The sequence below is a fragment of the Acanthochromis polyacanthus genome, chromosome 8 (genome assembly GCF_021347895.1).
Source record: "Acanthochromis polyacanthus isolate Apoly-LR-REF ecotype Palm Island chromosome 8, KAUST_Apoly_ChrSc, whole genome shotgun sequence".
In the NCBI taxonomy this organism is placed as follows: Eukaryota; Metazoa; Chordata; class Actinopteri; family Pomacentridae; genus Acanthochromis; species Acanthochromis polyacanthus.
Genome location: NC_067120.1, coordinates 31,519,697 through 31,534,782, shown reverse-complemented (window position 1 = coordinate 31,534,782; position 15,086 = coordinate 31,519,697). Strand labels below are relative to the sequence as shown.

Sequence of the window (15,086 nt, the reverse complement as noted above, 5' to 3'; positions counted from 1 at the left end):
ACCATCTGCCAAGCGGCCTGGCCGTCGAAGACGCAAAGCCAGGAGGCACCATGACCCCCCGGCTTCCGCTCCGGCCCCGGAGGAGTTCCCGGCTCCGCCTCCAGTCCCCGCGGAGGTCGACGCTCCGCCTCCAGTCCCCGCGGAGGTCGACGCTCCGCCTCCAGTCCCCGCGGAGGTCGACGCTCCGCCTCCAGTCCCCGCGGAGGTCGACGCTCCGCCTCCAGTCCCCGCGGAGGTCGACGCTCCGCCTCCAGTCCCCGCGGAGGTCGACGCTCCGCCTCCAGTCCCCGCGGAGGTCGACGCTCCGCCTCCAGTCCCCGCGGAGGTCGCCGCTCCGCCTCCAGTCCCCGCGGAGGTCGACGCCGCTCCGCCTCCAGTCCCCGCGGAGGTCGACGCCGCTCCGCCTCCAGTCCCCGCGGAGGTCGACGCCGCTCCGCCTCCAGTCCCCGCGGAGGTCGACGCCGCTCCGCCTCCAGTCCCCGCGGAGGTCGACGCCGCTCCGCCTCCAGTCCCCGCGACCTCAGCGGCCTTAGAAGGCCATAAAGCCTTCCCTGAGCCCCTTAGGAGGCTCTGCGCCTTCCCTCCTGCGCCGCCTCCGCTCCCTGAGGAGGCCGTCGACGCCCCGCCTCCGCTCCCTGAGGAGGCCGTCGACGCCCCGCCTCCGCTCCCTGAGGAGGCCGTCGACGCCCCGCCTCCGCTCCCTGAGGAGGCCGTCGACGCCCCGCCTCCGCTCCCTGAGGAGGCCGTCGACGCCCCGCCTCCGCTCCCTGAGGAGGCCGTCGACGCCCCGCCTCCGCTTCCTGGAGCCTCGGCGGTTTTGGAGGGATCTGGGGTCTCCCCCAAGTCCATGAAGAGGCCTTGCGCTTCCCATCCTGCTCCGCCCCCGGAGGACCCACCGGACCCGGCTCCGCCCCCGGAGGACCCACCGGACCCGGCTCCGCCCCCGGAGGACCCACCGGACCCGGCTCCGCCCCCAGTCCAGCCTCCAGCCCGGCCCCTCTGCCCTGTCCGGCCTCGGAGCCGTCCGCCGGAGCGGCCCCTCTGCCCTGTCCGGCCTCGGAGCCGTCCGCCGGAGCGGCCCCTCTGCCCTGTCCGGCCTCGGAGCCGTCCGCCGGAGCGGCCCCTCTGCCCTGTCCGGCCTCGGAGCCGTCCGCCGGAGCGGCCCCTCTGCCCTGTCCGGCCTCGGAGCCGTCCGCCGGAGCGGCCCCTCTGCCCTGTCCGGCCTCGGAGCGTCCCACCGGAGCGGTCCCGCCTGTCTGTCCGGCCCCCGGGCCGTCCCCCTGAACGATCCACCCTGTCTGTCCGGCCCCCGGGCCGTCCCCCTGAACGATCCACCCTGTCTGTCAAGTCCTGGCCCGTCCGGCCGCCAGGCCACCCTCTGAAGCGGGCCCTCCGCCCGGTCCGGTCTCGGCCTGTCCCGCCTTCAGGCCGTCCCCCAGAACGGGTCCTCCGGCTTGCCCTGCCTCGACCAGTCCGGTCCACGAAGTGGATCCTTAGGCCGGTCCGGCCTCGACCTGTCCCGCCTTCGGGCCGTCCCCCGAAACGGACCCTCCGGCTTGCCCAGCCTCGACCGGGCCGCCCACCGGAACGGACTCTCTGCCCTGCTCATCCACGTCCAGTCCGACCCCCGGGCCGCCCACCGGAACGGACTCTCTGCCCTGCTCATCCACGTCCAGTCCGACCCCCGGGCCGCCCACCGGAACGGACTCTCTGCCCTGCTCATCCACGTCCAGTCCGACCCCCAGGCCGCCCACCGGAACGGACTCTCTGCCCTGCTCATCCACGTCCAGTCCGACCCCCAGGCCGCCCACCGGAACGGACTCTCTGCCCTGCTCATCCACGTCCAGTCCGACCCCCAGGCCGCCCACCGGAACGGACTCTCTGCCCTGCTCATCCACGTCCAGTCCGACCCCCAGGCCGCCCACCGGAACGGACTCTCTGCCCTGCTCATCCACGTCCAGTCCGACCCCCCCAGGCCGCCCACCGGAACGGACTCTCTGCCCTGCTCATCCACGTCCAGTCCGACCCCCAGGCCGCCCACCGGAACGGACTCTCTGCCCTGCTCATCCACGTCCAGTCCGACCCCCAGGCCGCCCACCGGAACGGACTCTCTGCCCTGCTCATCCACGTCCAGTCCGACCCCCAGGCCGCCCACCGGAACGGACTCTCTGCCCTGCTCATCCACGTCCAGTCCGACCCCCAGGCCGCCCACCGGAACGGACTCTCTGCCCTGCTCATCCACGTCCAGTCCGACCCCCAGGCCGCCCACCGGAACGGACTCTCCGTCCTGCCCATCCCTGGCCAGTCCGGCCCACGGTCCGTCCGCCGGAACGGATCCTCCGCCCACCGGAACGGACCCTCCGGCCCACTCATCCCCAGTTAGTCCGACCTACGGTCCGCCCGCCGGAACGGACTCTCCGCTTACCGGAACGGACTCACCGGCTCACTCATCCCCAGCCAGTCCGACCTACGGTTCGCCCGCCGGAACGGACCCTTCGCCCTCCGGAGCGGACCCTCCGCCCTGTCCATCCCCGGCCTGTCCAGCCTACGGTCCGTCCTCCGGAGCAGACCCTCCGCCCTGTCCATCCCCGGACAGTTCTGCCTTCGGGCCGACCCCCGGAGCTACTGTCTGGCCAGCCTAATCCCCGTCCTGCCCTGTTCTCAGTTCAGTCCGATCCAGTCCCCGTCCTGCCCTGTTCTCAGTTCAGTCCGATCCAGTCCCCGTCCTGCCCTGTTCTCAGTTCAGTCCGATCCAGTCCCCGTCCTGCCCTGTTCTCAGTTCAGTCCGATCCAGTCCCCGTCCTGCCCTGTTCTCAGTTCAGTCCGATCCAGTCCCCGTCCTGCCCTGTTCTCAGTTCAGTCCGATCCAGTCCCCGTCCTGCCCTGTTCTCAGTTCAGTCCGATCCAGCTCTCAGTTCAGTCCTGTCCGGTCCAGTCCTGTTCCTAGCTCCGCTCAGTCCAGCCCGGCCCAGTCCTGTTCCTAGCTCCGCTCAGTCCAGCCCGGCCCAGTCCTGTTCCTAGCTCCGCTCAGTCCAGCCCGGCCCAGTCCTGTTCCTAGCTCCGCTCAGTCCAGCCCGGCCCAGTCCTGTTCCTAGCTCCGCTCAGTCCAGCCTGGCCCAGTCCTGTTCCTAGCTCCGCTCAGTCCAGCCCGGCCCAGTCCTGTTCCTAGCTCCGCTCAGTCCAGCCCGGCCCAGTCCTGTTCCTAGCTCCGCTCAGTCCAGCCCGGCCCAGTCCTGTTCCTAGCTCCGCTCAGTCCAGCCCGGCCCAGTCCTGTTCCTAGCTCCGCTCAGTCCAGCCCGGCCCAGTCCTGTTCCTAGCTCCGCTCAGTCCAGCCCGGCCCAGTCCTGTTCCTAGCTCCGCTCAGTCCAGCCCGGCCCAGTCCTTTCCTGTCCAGTCCAGTCCAGTCCTTTCCTTTCCTTTCCTTTCCTTTCCTTCCCAGTCCTTTCCTTCCCTTCACTCCAGTCCTTTCCTTTCCTTCCCTTCCCTTCACTCCAGTCCTTTCCCTTCCCTTCCCTTCCCTTCCCTTCACTCCAGTCCTTTCCCTTCCCTTCCCTTCCCTTCACTCCAGTCCTTTCCTTTCCTTCCCTTCCCTTCACTCCACTCCAGTCCTTTCCTTTCCTTCCCTTCCCTTCACTCCACTCCAGTCCTTTCCTTCCCTTCCCTTCACTCCAGTCCTGTCCTCAGTTCAGTTCCGTTCAGCCCAGTCTTAGTTCATTCCCTCTCCCGTTCTGCCCTTCCTGTCCTTTTGGTTCCTTCCGCTCTGTCTGGTCCCTGTGTTTGTCAGTGTGTCTGTCTACTCCCTGGTTGCCCCAGTGGGCCCCTCTTTGGTTTGGTCCATGGGGCGCCGGGAGGCGCCCGTTGAGGGGGGGTACTGTCACAGTTCCGCTCCTCTGTCCTGTCTGTCTGGTTGTCTCCCATCCTCTCCTCTGCCCTGTCTCTGTCTGGTTGTCTCCCGTCCGCTCCTCTGTCCTGTTTGTCTGGTTGTCTCCCATCCGCTCCTCTGCCCTGTCTCTCCCCCTACAGCTCAGTGCCTGAGTGGAGTCAAGCTTCTCGGCTGACTCCACTCAGGTAATCAACTATCTCCACGTCTCCCGGGCAGCTGACAACCATCTCACTAACGACTCACCACTGCAATAAAGACCGGCTCAGCCTTCCACTCCCTGCCAGAGTATTGAACCAGAAACCATGCAGTTCGGTTTGCTCTCTTGCCCTTTGACGTTTTCTGTTTGAGTTTCTGTTTGATTTTGATCGTGTTTTCTCCTGCTTTCACGCAGCCAGCTGTCCGGGAACCCTCACCCCTGCCTGGAACCCTCACCCCTGCCTGGAACCCCCACCCCTGCCTGGATTCCCCACCTCCTGCCTGGATTCCCCACCTCCTGCCTGGATTCCCCACCTCCTGCCTGGATTCCCCACCTCCTGCCTGGATTCCCCCACCTCCTGCCTGGATTCCCCCACTCCTGCCTGGATTCCCCCACTCCTGCCTGGATTCCCCCACTCCTGCCTGGATTCCCCCACTCCTGCCTGGATTCCCCCACTCCTGCCTGGATTCCCCCACTCCTGCCTGGATTCCCCCACTCCTGCCTGGATTCCCCCACTCCTGCCCAGAACCCCCCGCTCCTACACCCTGGCTTTCTCCGTCCGCCATTATCACTCCCTCCAATAAACCATTTACATCTCCTCAGGTCTTGGATGTGTGGCTCTCTGCTCGGGTCCACCAACTCTGATTCGTGACAACAGCATATGTGTCATCCTAGAATTGGAGGATATCTGAGCTTCAAAATGTTTTAAAAATAAACCTTCTATTTTACAATGTTCTGCTCCATATTCATCAGTAATAGGTAATATACTATCAAAGACTTGATGGGCTCAACTTACACATCAATAGTACAATTTTTATTCAATATTATATTTGTTGTTTGCTAACCCTACTTTAATCACAGTAGCAGGGTTGCTAATCCATGCTAATGTTAGCTTTTTCTCAGGAGTAGAAGCTAGATACAGTGTGTAGCTGGCTGTTGGTGCTAACCAAGAGGATAAACTTACTGATGTAAAAAAAATAAAGAATAAAGGAAAAAGAATTTGTGTTGTCCTGATAACATGAGGCAGAGTGAGATTTTCAATCAAGGCTGACAATGTTATGAAAAATAGAAGAAAGGACAAAGCTTTGCTCTACCCATTCTTTAGGAAAACGGTTTGATGATGTTAGTTCCAGCGTGTCCTGTGATTCACTGTTTTCTTCTTCTACCAGCTAAAAAGGTTCTGGTAACATGCTGTGGGGCACAAATTCCCTGTAGGATAATTATTATTTGAAATATTTTGTTTAAATTATTTCGTTCCCACAATTACAAGAGACATCAACGACAAAAATAATACCAAAAAATTAGATTTAAATTTCATTTTAACAGCTTTATTTGAAATTCAGTTTGGTCATCAGGGGGTGGGACAAGATGGCACTTTAGGCAGAACTCCAGACTTATTTGGTATATTTAGAATATTTTCAAACATTCTTAACAGTTTTTTTTATTTGGTCTCATGATAAGTACATTTACACAACAACTGCATGTTTCAGAATTTTGTACATGGATTATTTGAAATTTGATGGGTGGGAAGTAAAATGTCCTCCAGTTCTAGAATAACCCCTGAGAGAGCAGCATCTCTTTTGTGTGTGGAGAGACAGATGAAGACTTGGACACACACACATGGAGGAACATGCCAAGAAACTGTTCCTATGAAACTGAATCCAGAATCTTCATTTTCATTTCATTAAGTGCTATTAATCCATCTGTGAAGCTACAGCTGTTAAACTGTCTGAGATGATTGAAACCAGCCACAGTCACTCACTCAAACCCACATAAAGAACTTTGACTGGCACCATTAGCGAGAATCTTTGAAGTGTTTTCTGTCCCTGATTAGTCATTTTTAATGCGATTATTTTTCTCAGAAATGAGTTGATGGGACAGAAGTGGATAATAGCCTTTTGATAGTGCTCTAGGAAAACTGCTGTTCAGTGCATTAACTCCAGAGGCATTCCCAAAACAACATAACACTCATGGCAGGAATTTTACAAATGTTCATATATGCTCATTTTTAAAATCACTGTTATTCAATCGTTTCTAAACATTTAAAAATACCCAAGGAATGAAATATGTCCTGAAAAGCCCCATTGGTTTACTGTGGGAAGCATATACTTCAGGAAACAAGTAGAATACGAAAGTTGCACGGTTAGGGTCAAACTATTTGATCAGCTTTTCAACTGATTTGTGACCTTGTGAGCAAACGGTTGCATTTTTAAGCATAACATTATTATTTATTTGGAGTTGTGCTTGTTGGACACAGTCCTCAATAAATATATAAAAAATAAAAGATTTCTGTTGTATTTTAATGAAACAGTACCTTCTGGCACCTAGTAACATGGATGAAAAGGATGTCTGTAGGACAAAGTCAGTATAGCAAGAGATCTGAGTGGATGGCTGGGTGAACAAAAAAACACACTGGCCTTTCACACAGTTAAGTTTAACATTTGCTTTCTTTCATCTCAATTTTTGGTCTTGACCACTTGCTAAGGGAAACATCTGTCTCTTTATCTACTAATTGTTCCACTATGATCACTAGCTTTTCTTTAACAGTACTGTTTGGTGTTGTATCGACAGTGGCTTTTGAGGACATTTTTTGCTGAGAAATTCAAACCACTGAAAAGCTGTGAAAGAGGTGACAAGAAACTACAGCAGTAAAGATGCAGCTGGACAGCTAAACATGGGCTGAACCTCACAATGAGGTTCTATAATCTGACACCAAACCAAGCTCCTGATTTTAGAAGTAAAATCATTTAACTTACTCATCACTCTGTCAAAGAACGAGGCAGAGTTAAGTGACGATCGGCGTTGGTTTGTCTGTCTGTTAGCAACATTACTTAAAAACAGACTTCAGGATTTCAATGAAATTTTCAGGGAAGGTCAGAAATGTCACAAGAACCAAGTGATTAGATTTTGTTCAAGATTTCTATATCATTGCAAAATAGTGGCAGGGCATCATTGTGCCTATGACAACAAGTGAACACTACGTCTGGTGACGATCGCATGATTGCGATCATACTACTAATTGAGAACTGCCGACCACAAATTTGTTAAAGATTTCATCCGTCGGAAATCATTTGACAGCCGTGGCGGAGTGCTCTCTGAGTGGTTTTCTTGTTTGATATGTGTTTCAAATCACTAAAACTGATACCTCCAGAACCGAGAAGAAAATCTGTGGGGCTTAAAGGGTTAATGCGCCCATCCCCATATGACAGACAAATCTCTGCTCAAACTACCAGCAGCTGAGTTGCATTCTGGGTAATATCAACCCAGGTTAAGGAAGAAGAAGGTGTGTGATAAAGTAGTTCTGCTGCATCAAACTGTATCTTTTTTTTGTATAACTGTCTATTGTGAGTCTCTATGATGCTAAATTGGTAGAATATCATTTCAGACATTTGAAGTTAAATTGCTCTGAAAAGGATATTTCTTTTTTTCCTGTCCTCTGAACAAACAGTTTGGTTATGTTTTCCAACAGAGTCAGTCCTGCTTCTTCCACAAATGATTACTAAAGTTAAGCTGAAACGTGTTTTGACTCTTTGGGGATCCGGAAAAAGCTTCCAGCTTTCAGAGTCAATGTTGGAAAGCAAAGAGCTGTGGGCCACCGAGTCATCTGAAACTAAACATCCTGCTCTTCCTTTTCTGCTCCTCCTTGACTTCCTGTCTCCTTCCATCTGCTCGCCCTGAGCTGCTCTCCAGTTTATCCCACATGTGTCAGACCTGTCTGTGTTGTGCTCCACCCTCTGCAGCGCTGCAGCAAAGACGATCTGATGGCAAGGATCTAATGTTAGAAAGCTCCTATAAATCTCTTTCTGTCAGCACCACGTTTCTGGCAAAGCAGCTCATGGGCTTTGTGCTTCTGATGAGACATGAAGATGATGATAATGACGGGAGTCGTGCAGTTGCTCAGTGAGTGGATTCTCCCCACAAGAATTAAACCATTTAGATTTGAAATGCAGCCATTGAAAAATCAGTACATCTCATGGAAATTGTTGGATTTCTAGACACATTTGGACTAGCAAACATTTGATTGAGTTACTGCCAGGTGAAATGAATGTAGTTACTTTTTCAATGTGAGATGTCAAATGACAAAATAGTTGAAATTGTGTATGTCTGTTGGCACACTTTCAAAGAGTGGTTGCTCGTTTGAATATATGAAAAAGTCAAGAATTTCCATTAGTTACACATATTTTGTATGTTTTTTGCATGTGGTCAGTTATATAGTCTTGCTAGTGTCCATGGTCATATTAGGGAAGAAGACCATGGACACCAGCCCCTTTAGTAGCTCAGCTTCTACACTTCATGTGAAAAACTCTAGCAACTGCTGTTTGTTTTGGATTGTAAAAGTCAAAAGTGAACACGATGCGGCTCTAGATGGTTCTTTATTCTTTAAACCACTGGTGGCTGGTGTGACTCTGTTTTAGTGTGACTGCAGGACTCTGACAGCAGAGAGGAAGGATGGAGGGAGCAGCAAGGTGGTTATGGGATGGATGCTGAAGTTCAGAGGTCAAACATGAAGTGCGATGCTCAGCAGATTCTAGAACAGCGCTCACTTGTCTTCTGACGAACTCTGACCCCGTCTGTCTGAGCAGCTCTGTCCGCCATGTCCCCAAACTGTCTGCATCACAAATGAACTGGTAGCACACAAAATACATAGCACATAGCAAAGACTTTAAAAAAAAAACAGTATGTCTGTGTCCTTAAGATGTTCTTCAAGTTTTCCAGGTCATAAGTTTGAGTTTAGAAATTGCTGATTTTGCGTTTTTGAACCTTGAACGATCATTTTTAAATTCTTGCACTCAAGATCAATTTAATGAACTATGAAATTCATAAAGGGGATATGCAAAAATCCGACATTATTATTATAATAAAGCTCATATTCAGAGCTCCCCTTACTTTGACTGGGTTCCACATACAGTACCAGTCTATTTTATTACAATGCAGAACAAAACTGAAGTCATTCAGTCTATAAAATAATATATTTGGAATTATATAGTGTGCAAAACGTGTAAATTAAATTCGATACATGTCATTTTTTAGGTCCTAGAAAGAGCCACAGTTTGCTTTAATGGTAGATTTATACAATATTAGCAGTATGTTAACCAGCTTCATGAGATTGTCTTCTGAAATTCTTATCAAAAAGTAATTTGTGGAATTTCTTGCCTTTTTAAGATATTTCAGGCATTGAGTTGTAGTCTGCAAAAGTAGTGAAGGTACACAAAAAGCAGTCCTGTTGAACTGAATACTAAAACATCCACTGACACACTGTCATGTGACTCACATTCCACACAAAATTGACCAATGGCATGCTACCTAATTCAATCAAGAGGAAGTGGTTGCAACTGTTAATGCAAATGTTGCAGGACAGGAATTGTGTTATAAAACTGTCAATTATGTAAGACTAACTTGATACAAATATTAACTTCCATTGCAAGTTAATAGTTTTGTTACCTTTCGCCACACTCAATTACTCATTTTTAACATAAGGGTTGGACATTGCAGCTTCTAAACTTTAAACTTAATTCATTTAAATTTGATGCTCTGCATGTTCGTTTATGTGCGACACTGTCCCATAATAAAGGATACATGGAAAACGCTTCATTTTTGACAAATCAGAGTAAATTAATGGCTGTGAACCAATATTGCCTATTGCCAAACTGGCAGCTAATCAAAGTAAAGTATAAAATCACATTTATACATTTTCTGCGTCGTCACCAACTGAGTACATGTATGTTCCCTTGGCAACACAGCTTTGTTCAGTAGGACTACCAACAGGCTCAGCAGGTCTGTAGATATAACATATTCCCTCATTTAAGAGAATCACACAAATTGGTGAAAGGCCGATGCTTCTTATAGCTGATTTAAATGCAAAAATCTGAACAGAATCACTTGTAAGGCAGGTTAGTTATGCAGCATCAGTTATCATGGTGTAGAAGGTTAAAAAAAAGTCAGCCTCCTTTGCAACATTAAAAAGTCAAACTTTATGCTCAACATGCCATCTATCCTTTATCTCAACTCTTACTGCACTCCTATAGTGGAAGACTGCTGGAAAAACTGCATTGATGATCTCACGAAGTTAGACAATGAAAAGTGTAAAGAGTTGTTATCAAAATAAAATGAGGTTAATCTGGAGAAAGTCAAATACTAAGTGTATTTTAAGTTTCCTTACACTGTTTTGATAACTTTTTGCTAATAATGTAACAATGACAGACTGCTTGAAAATATAATAATGTGGGACAGAGCGGTGTTCTTGGAGTTTCTAAGGATGTACTGTATGTATTTATGAGGAAGCAAATAAGAAACGGTAAGATGTGAGATGTACAGACATTTAGCAGGGTGGGAGTTAATACATTAAGCTTCATCCTACTTGCTTGATACAATATCTAGGTTCCGGTTTTGCTTTATTGATACTGGGGCCTGTCTTAAAAACACACATAAAATTTTTTTTTTTTTTTTTTGCTAATAATTCCATTGGTGTTATTTCATGGTTTTGATGTCTTCATTTTTGTTCAGCACTAAAGGAATCATAGAGATGAATTTTTTTTTTTTAAAACTGCATGAGAAGGTGTTTTCACACTGGCACCACTTATAGTAATATACTTTATGATCTAAAATTTCCTCCAGCTTTGGTGTTGTATGTTTATTTTTCTCTGTTTCTAATCACATAATACATATTTATTGTTTTTTTTTTTTTTTTTTTACATTTGTGCTTTTGCCTGTGACTTGGTCAAACTAAGGCAGGGCTTTTTTCAGCTAAAAAACTCTCCTCCATCAAGGTCATCCCCAAAACTCGCTGCCATCATCATCATTAACAAACTGCTTCGTTTTCGAGAAAAAGGAAAAAAAAACAGCTAAGTCTGCGGAAAAACACCTCGACATTAAACTTAAACGGCTGAACCTTTTACACACACAAACACACACACACACACACACACACACACACACACACACACACACACACACACACACACACACACACACACTCTTTCCTCTGGCTGTTAGCAGTTAATAAATAAAGGAAATGAGCAGAGAGAGCTCATTAATATCAGTGAAGGTGAGCAGCTAACAGCCCCAGGAGGCTGCTGCTGTTTATTCAGGAAATGGATGGAGAGAGGCAACCAGAGCTAACGCTAATGCTAACACACGCGCACACACACACCCACACAGTGGGCCTTTACTGTTGGCCAAACTCATGCTGTGAATGGTAAACAACATAACACGACAAACCACACAGTTGTACATGTTCAACAGTACTAACAAGAGTCTCAAACCATCAGATTCTCAGACCTTTAACTACTAAATTAATATCAAAGCACTGGAGATTCCGGAAAATTACAAATAAAATAGCTCATCTAATTTCCTTTTACAGGCTTAGTTATCAAGCCTAAACATATTAAAACTGAGACCACACTTTGTTGGGCTCACAACAACACGAGTGTCCACCAACATGTTCTGTATTCTGTTGTCATTGCTGCATCATCAGAAACCCTTCTGCTTCTGGAAACACTAACAACCACCTCCAAGCAGCAACCAACATACTGAAAATCTGAAGTTTTGCTGAGGATTTTGAAAGTACAGGCAGCTATGCTTGTCTTTTTGAATGACTCTGCTCACCTCCTTGTAAATGTTTCACCACCATTTTGCACAGACACTGTCGCTGCATCCTGGGCTGAGCAACGCCCAAGACTACTGGTTTCTCACAAGATTAAACCAACATTAGCTAAGTTACAATGACTGGTAAAAAATATTGTATCATGTGAACCCAGAATGTTGAGGGTTTCGGTTGTTTAATTTAATGTTGTAATATCAAAAGAAATGAGTCTGTCTTTAATATATGAATATGAAAACATGTCTGTACTGGTATTTACAATATGAATTACAACTCTTGCTCACTGATAAAAGGAAATAAAAGGTTTGGATGAGTGTTTATTTCATCAGAGTAGTATGTCTATGCCTCATATATCAGCATTTATGTTACACAAATATTTGTGCCATTCACAGATCTGGGCACTCATTCAATGTGATTTCATTTTTATTGCTTTTTCTACAGTGTGAAACAGTTGAATGCATTCTCCAGCAACTTGCTGGCAACTTGCTCCTCTATGCCATTTTTATGACATGCTGTCCTCATATTATTGACTCAGTTCCACTTGGAACTGTTTGTCCCACATACCACATTTTGTACTGCCAAAAAAGCTGAAAATCGGATTATTCTTCATGTGTTTGTGCAGTTTCAGCTGTGTCAATTTCGTGATTTTTTGAAAAGAAAACATGCCTTTCAAACCTGACAGTGGGTTTTGGGATTCAGAGGGAAAAAAAAAATACACCAGTTGACATTCTAAAATCACAGTTGTGTGTGGAAAACCATCCCAGGTGATGAGCTCCTGAAGCTGGTTGTGATGTTACTAACATTGCAGCTCTCTCATCAAGTCAAGCGGTGTCTACGTCGACTATTCCACATTTCTGTTTACTCTATTATGTGCTTGATTACAGACATTTACATGTAGTATATCACATGTGCAACATACACACGTGGACAAAATTGTTGGTACCCCTCAGTTAAAGAAGGAAAAACCCACAATTCTCACTGAAATCACTTGAAACTCACAAAAGTAACAATAAATAAAAATTTATTGAAAATTAAATAATCAAAAACAGCCATTACTTTTGAATTGTTGATTAACATAATTATTTAAAAAAACAAACTAATGAAACAGGCCTGGACAAAAATGATGGTACCTCTATAAAAGATTGAAAACTATTTGACCAGAGTGACATGATTAACTCAGGTGTGTCATTTAATTGACATCACAGGTGTTTCCAAACTCATAATCAGTCAGTCTGCCTATTTAAAGGGAGACAAGTAGTCACCCTGCTGTTTGGTGAAAAGGTGTGTACCACACTGAACATGGACAACAGAAAGCGAACGAGAGAATTGTCCCAGGACATCCGAAAAAAAATTATAGACAAACATCTTAAAGGTAAAGGCTATAAGACCATCTCTAAACAGCTTGAAGTTCCTGTGACAACAGTGGCTCATATTATTCAGAAGTTCAAGACCCACGGGACAGTAGCCAACCTCCCTGGACGTGGCCGCAAGAGGAAAATTGATGACAAATTGAAGAGACGGATCGTTGGAATTGTATCCAAAGAGCCCAGAGCAACCTCCAAAGAAATTAAAGGTGAACTCCAAGGCCAAGGTACATCAGTGTCAGATCGCACCATTCGTCGTTGTTTGAGCCAAAGTGGACTTCATGGGAGACGACCAAGGAGGACACCACTGCTGAAAAAAACTCATAAAAAAGCCAGACTGGAATTTGCAAAAATGCATGTTGACAAGCCACAAAGCTTGTGGGAGAATGTCCTTTGGACAGATGAGACCAAACTGGAGCTTTTTGGTAAGGCACATCAACTCTATGTTCATAGACTCAAAAACCAAGCATACGAAGAAAAGAACACTGTCCCTACGGTGAAACATGGAGGAGGCTCAGTAATGTTTTGGGGCTGCTTTGCTGCATCTGGCACAGGGTGTCTTGAAAGCGTGCAAGGTACGATGAAATCTGAAGACTACCAAGGCATTCTGGAGAGAAATGTGCTGCCTAGTGTCAGAAAGCTTGGTCTCAGTCGCAGGTCATGGGTCTTCCAACAGGACAACCATCCAAAACACACAGCCAAAAACACCCAAGAATGGCTGAGAGAAAAGCGTTGGACTATTCTAAAGTGGCCTTCTATGAGCCCAGATCTGAATCCCATTGAACATATGTGGAAGGAGCTGAAACATGCCATTTGGAGAAGACACCCATCAAACCTGAGACAACTGGAGCTGTTTGCTCATGAGGAGTGGGCCAAAATACCTGTTGACAGCTGCAGAACGCTCATTGACAAATACAGAAATCGTTTAATTGCAGTGATTGCCTCAAAAGGTTGTGCAACAAAATATTAATTTATTAATATTAATTTCATTAGTTTGTTTTTTTAAATAATTATGTTAATCAACAATTCAAAAGTGATGGCTGATTTTGATTATTTAATTTTCAATAAATTTTTATTTATTGTTACTTTTGTGAGTTTCAAGTGATTTTAGTGAGAATTGTGGGTTTTTCCTTCTTTAACTGAGGGGTACCAACAATTTTGTCCACGTGTATACATGTCAGATTTCAGACTGTCTCTTTTCACGTTCTCCCTGTGCTTCTTCTCTTCAAGCCCATTAGACTCTCCATTTTGCTCTCCAATCTCTCTGCTCTTCTCTCTCAGGACTCTCCATCACCAGGAACCCGGAGTGTATATCTAAGTGTGTGAGTGTTAACATTTGTTGTGTTGGTCTGAGTGTTAGTGTGACCTTGGCTGGACTAATTATTTCTGTGGAGAGCACAGAGGAGAGCACGTTTCTCTGCCTCTAATGATACATAAACAATTTAAACAGGATGAACTCCATCAGGACTTTAATTAGTCTGTGACACACACAAACACACACACAAAAGTTAAAACTAGCTTCCAAAAATATATTGCATAGGGCTATACATAAATTATGTGTTGCTGGTTTATGATAATGTTAGAAACACTGTAAAATGTTTCCTTTATCTATTATCCGTAAGTCCATATAATGAATATTTGGACGTATATATAATTTAGGGCTGAGACTTTAACATGGCTGCACAGTGGGCGTAGTGGTTAGCACTTTTGCCTTGCAGCAAGAACATTCCTGGTTCGAGTCCCGGCCTGAGCCCGGGATCTTTCTGCATGGAGTGTGCATGTTCTCCCTGTGCATGTGTGGGTTTTCTCAGGGTACTCCGGCTTCCTCCCACAGTCCAAAATTATGCTGAGGTTAACTGATCACTCTAAATTGCCCGTAGGTGTGAATGCGAGTGTGATTGTTTGTCTGTATATGTAGCCCTGCGACGGACTGGCATCGGCTCCAGCTGGGATAGGCTCCAGCACCCCCAGCGACCCTCATGAGGATAAAGCGGTGTATAGAGAATGGATGGATGGATGGATGAAGGAAGACCAGACCGCAAT

The 15,086-nt window shown here is 47.4% G+C and overlaps 1 protein-coding gene across 1 annotated transcript; it reads right to left on the bottom strand.

The window, feature by feature from the left end:
* Nucleotides 1-529: 529 nt before the first annotated feature.
* On the bottom strand, nt 530-1,966 carry LOC127535116 (5E5 antigen-like). Its single transcript, XM_051952165.1, has 2 exons — nt 1,515-1,966; nt 530-1,412 (listed from the first exon to the last, which is right to left on the bottom strand). Exons 1-2 carry the CDS (start codon nt 1,949-1,951, stop codon nt 530-532), a joined length of 1,320 nt encoding a protein of 439 aa, XP_051808125.1. The 5' UTR covers nt 1,952-1,966.
* Nucleotides 1,967-15,086: the final 13,120 nt, after the last annotated feature.

Bases quoted from the DNA above. Each gene is read 5' to 3' on its own strand.
- LOC127535116 (XM_051952165.1), bottom strand. From the start codon at position 1,951: ATGAGCAGGGCAGAGAGTCCGTTCCGGTGGGCGGCCTGGGGGTCGGAC. The intron at 1,413-1,514 runs GTCGAGGCCGGA...AAGGCGGGACAG, and splicing joins ACGGCCCGAAGGCGGGACAG to GCCGAGACCGGACCGGGCGG.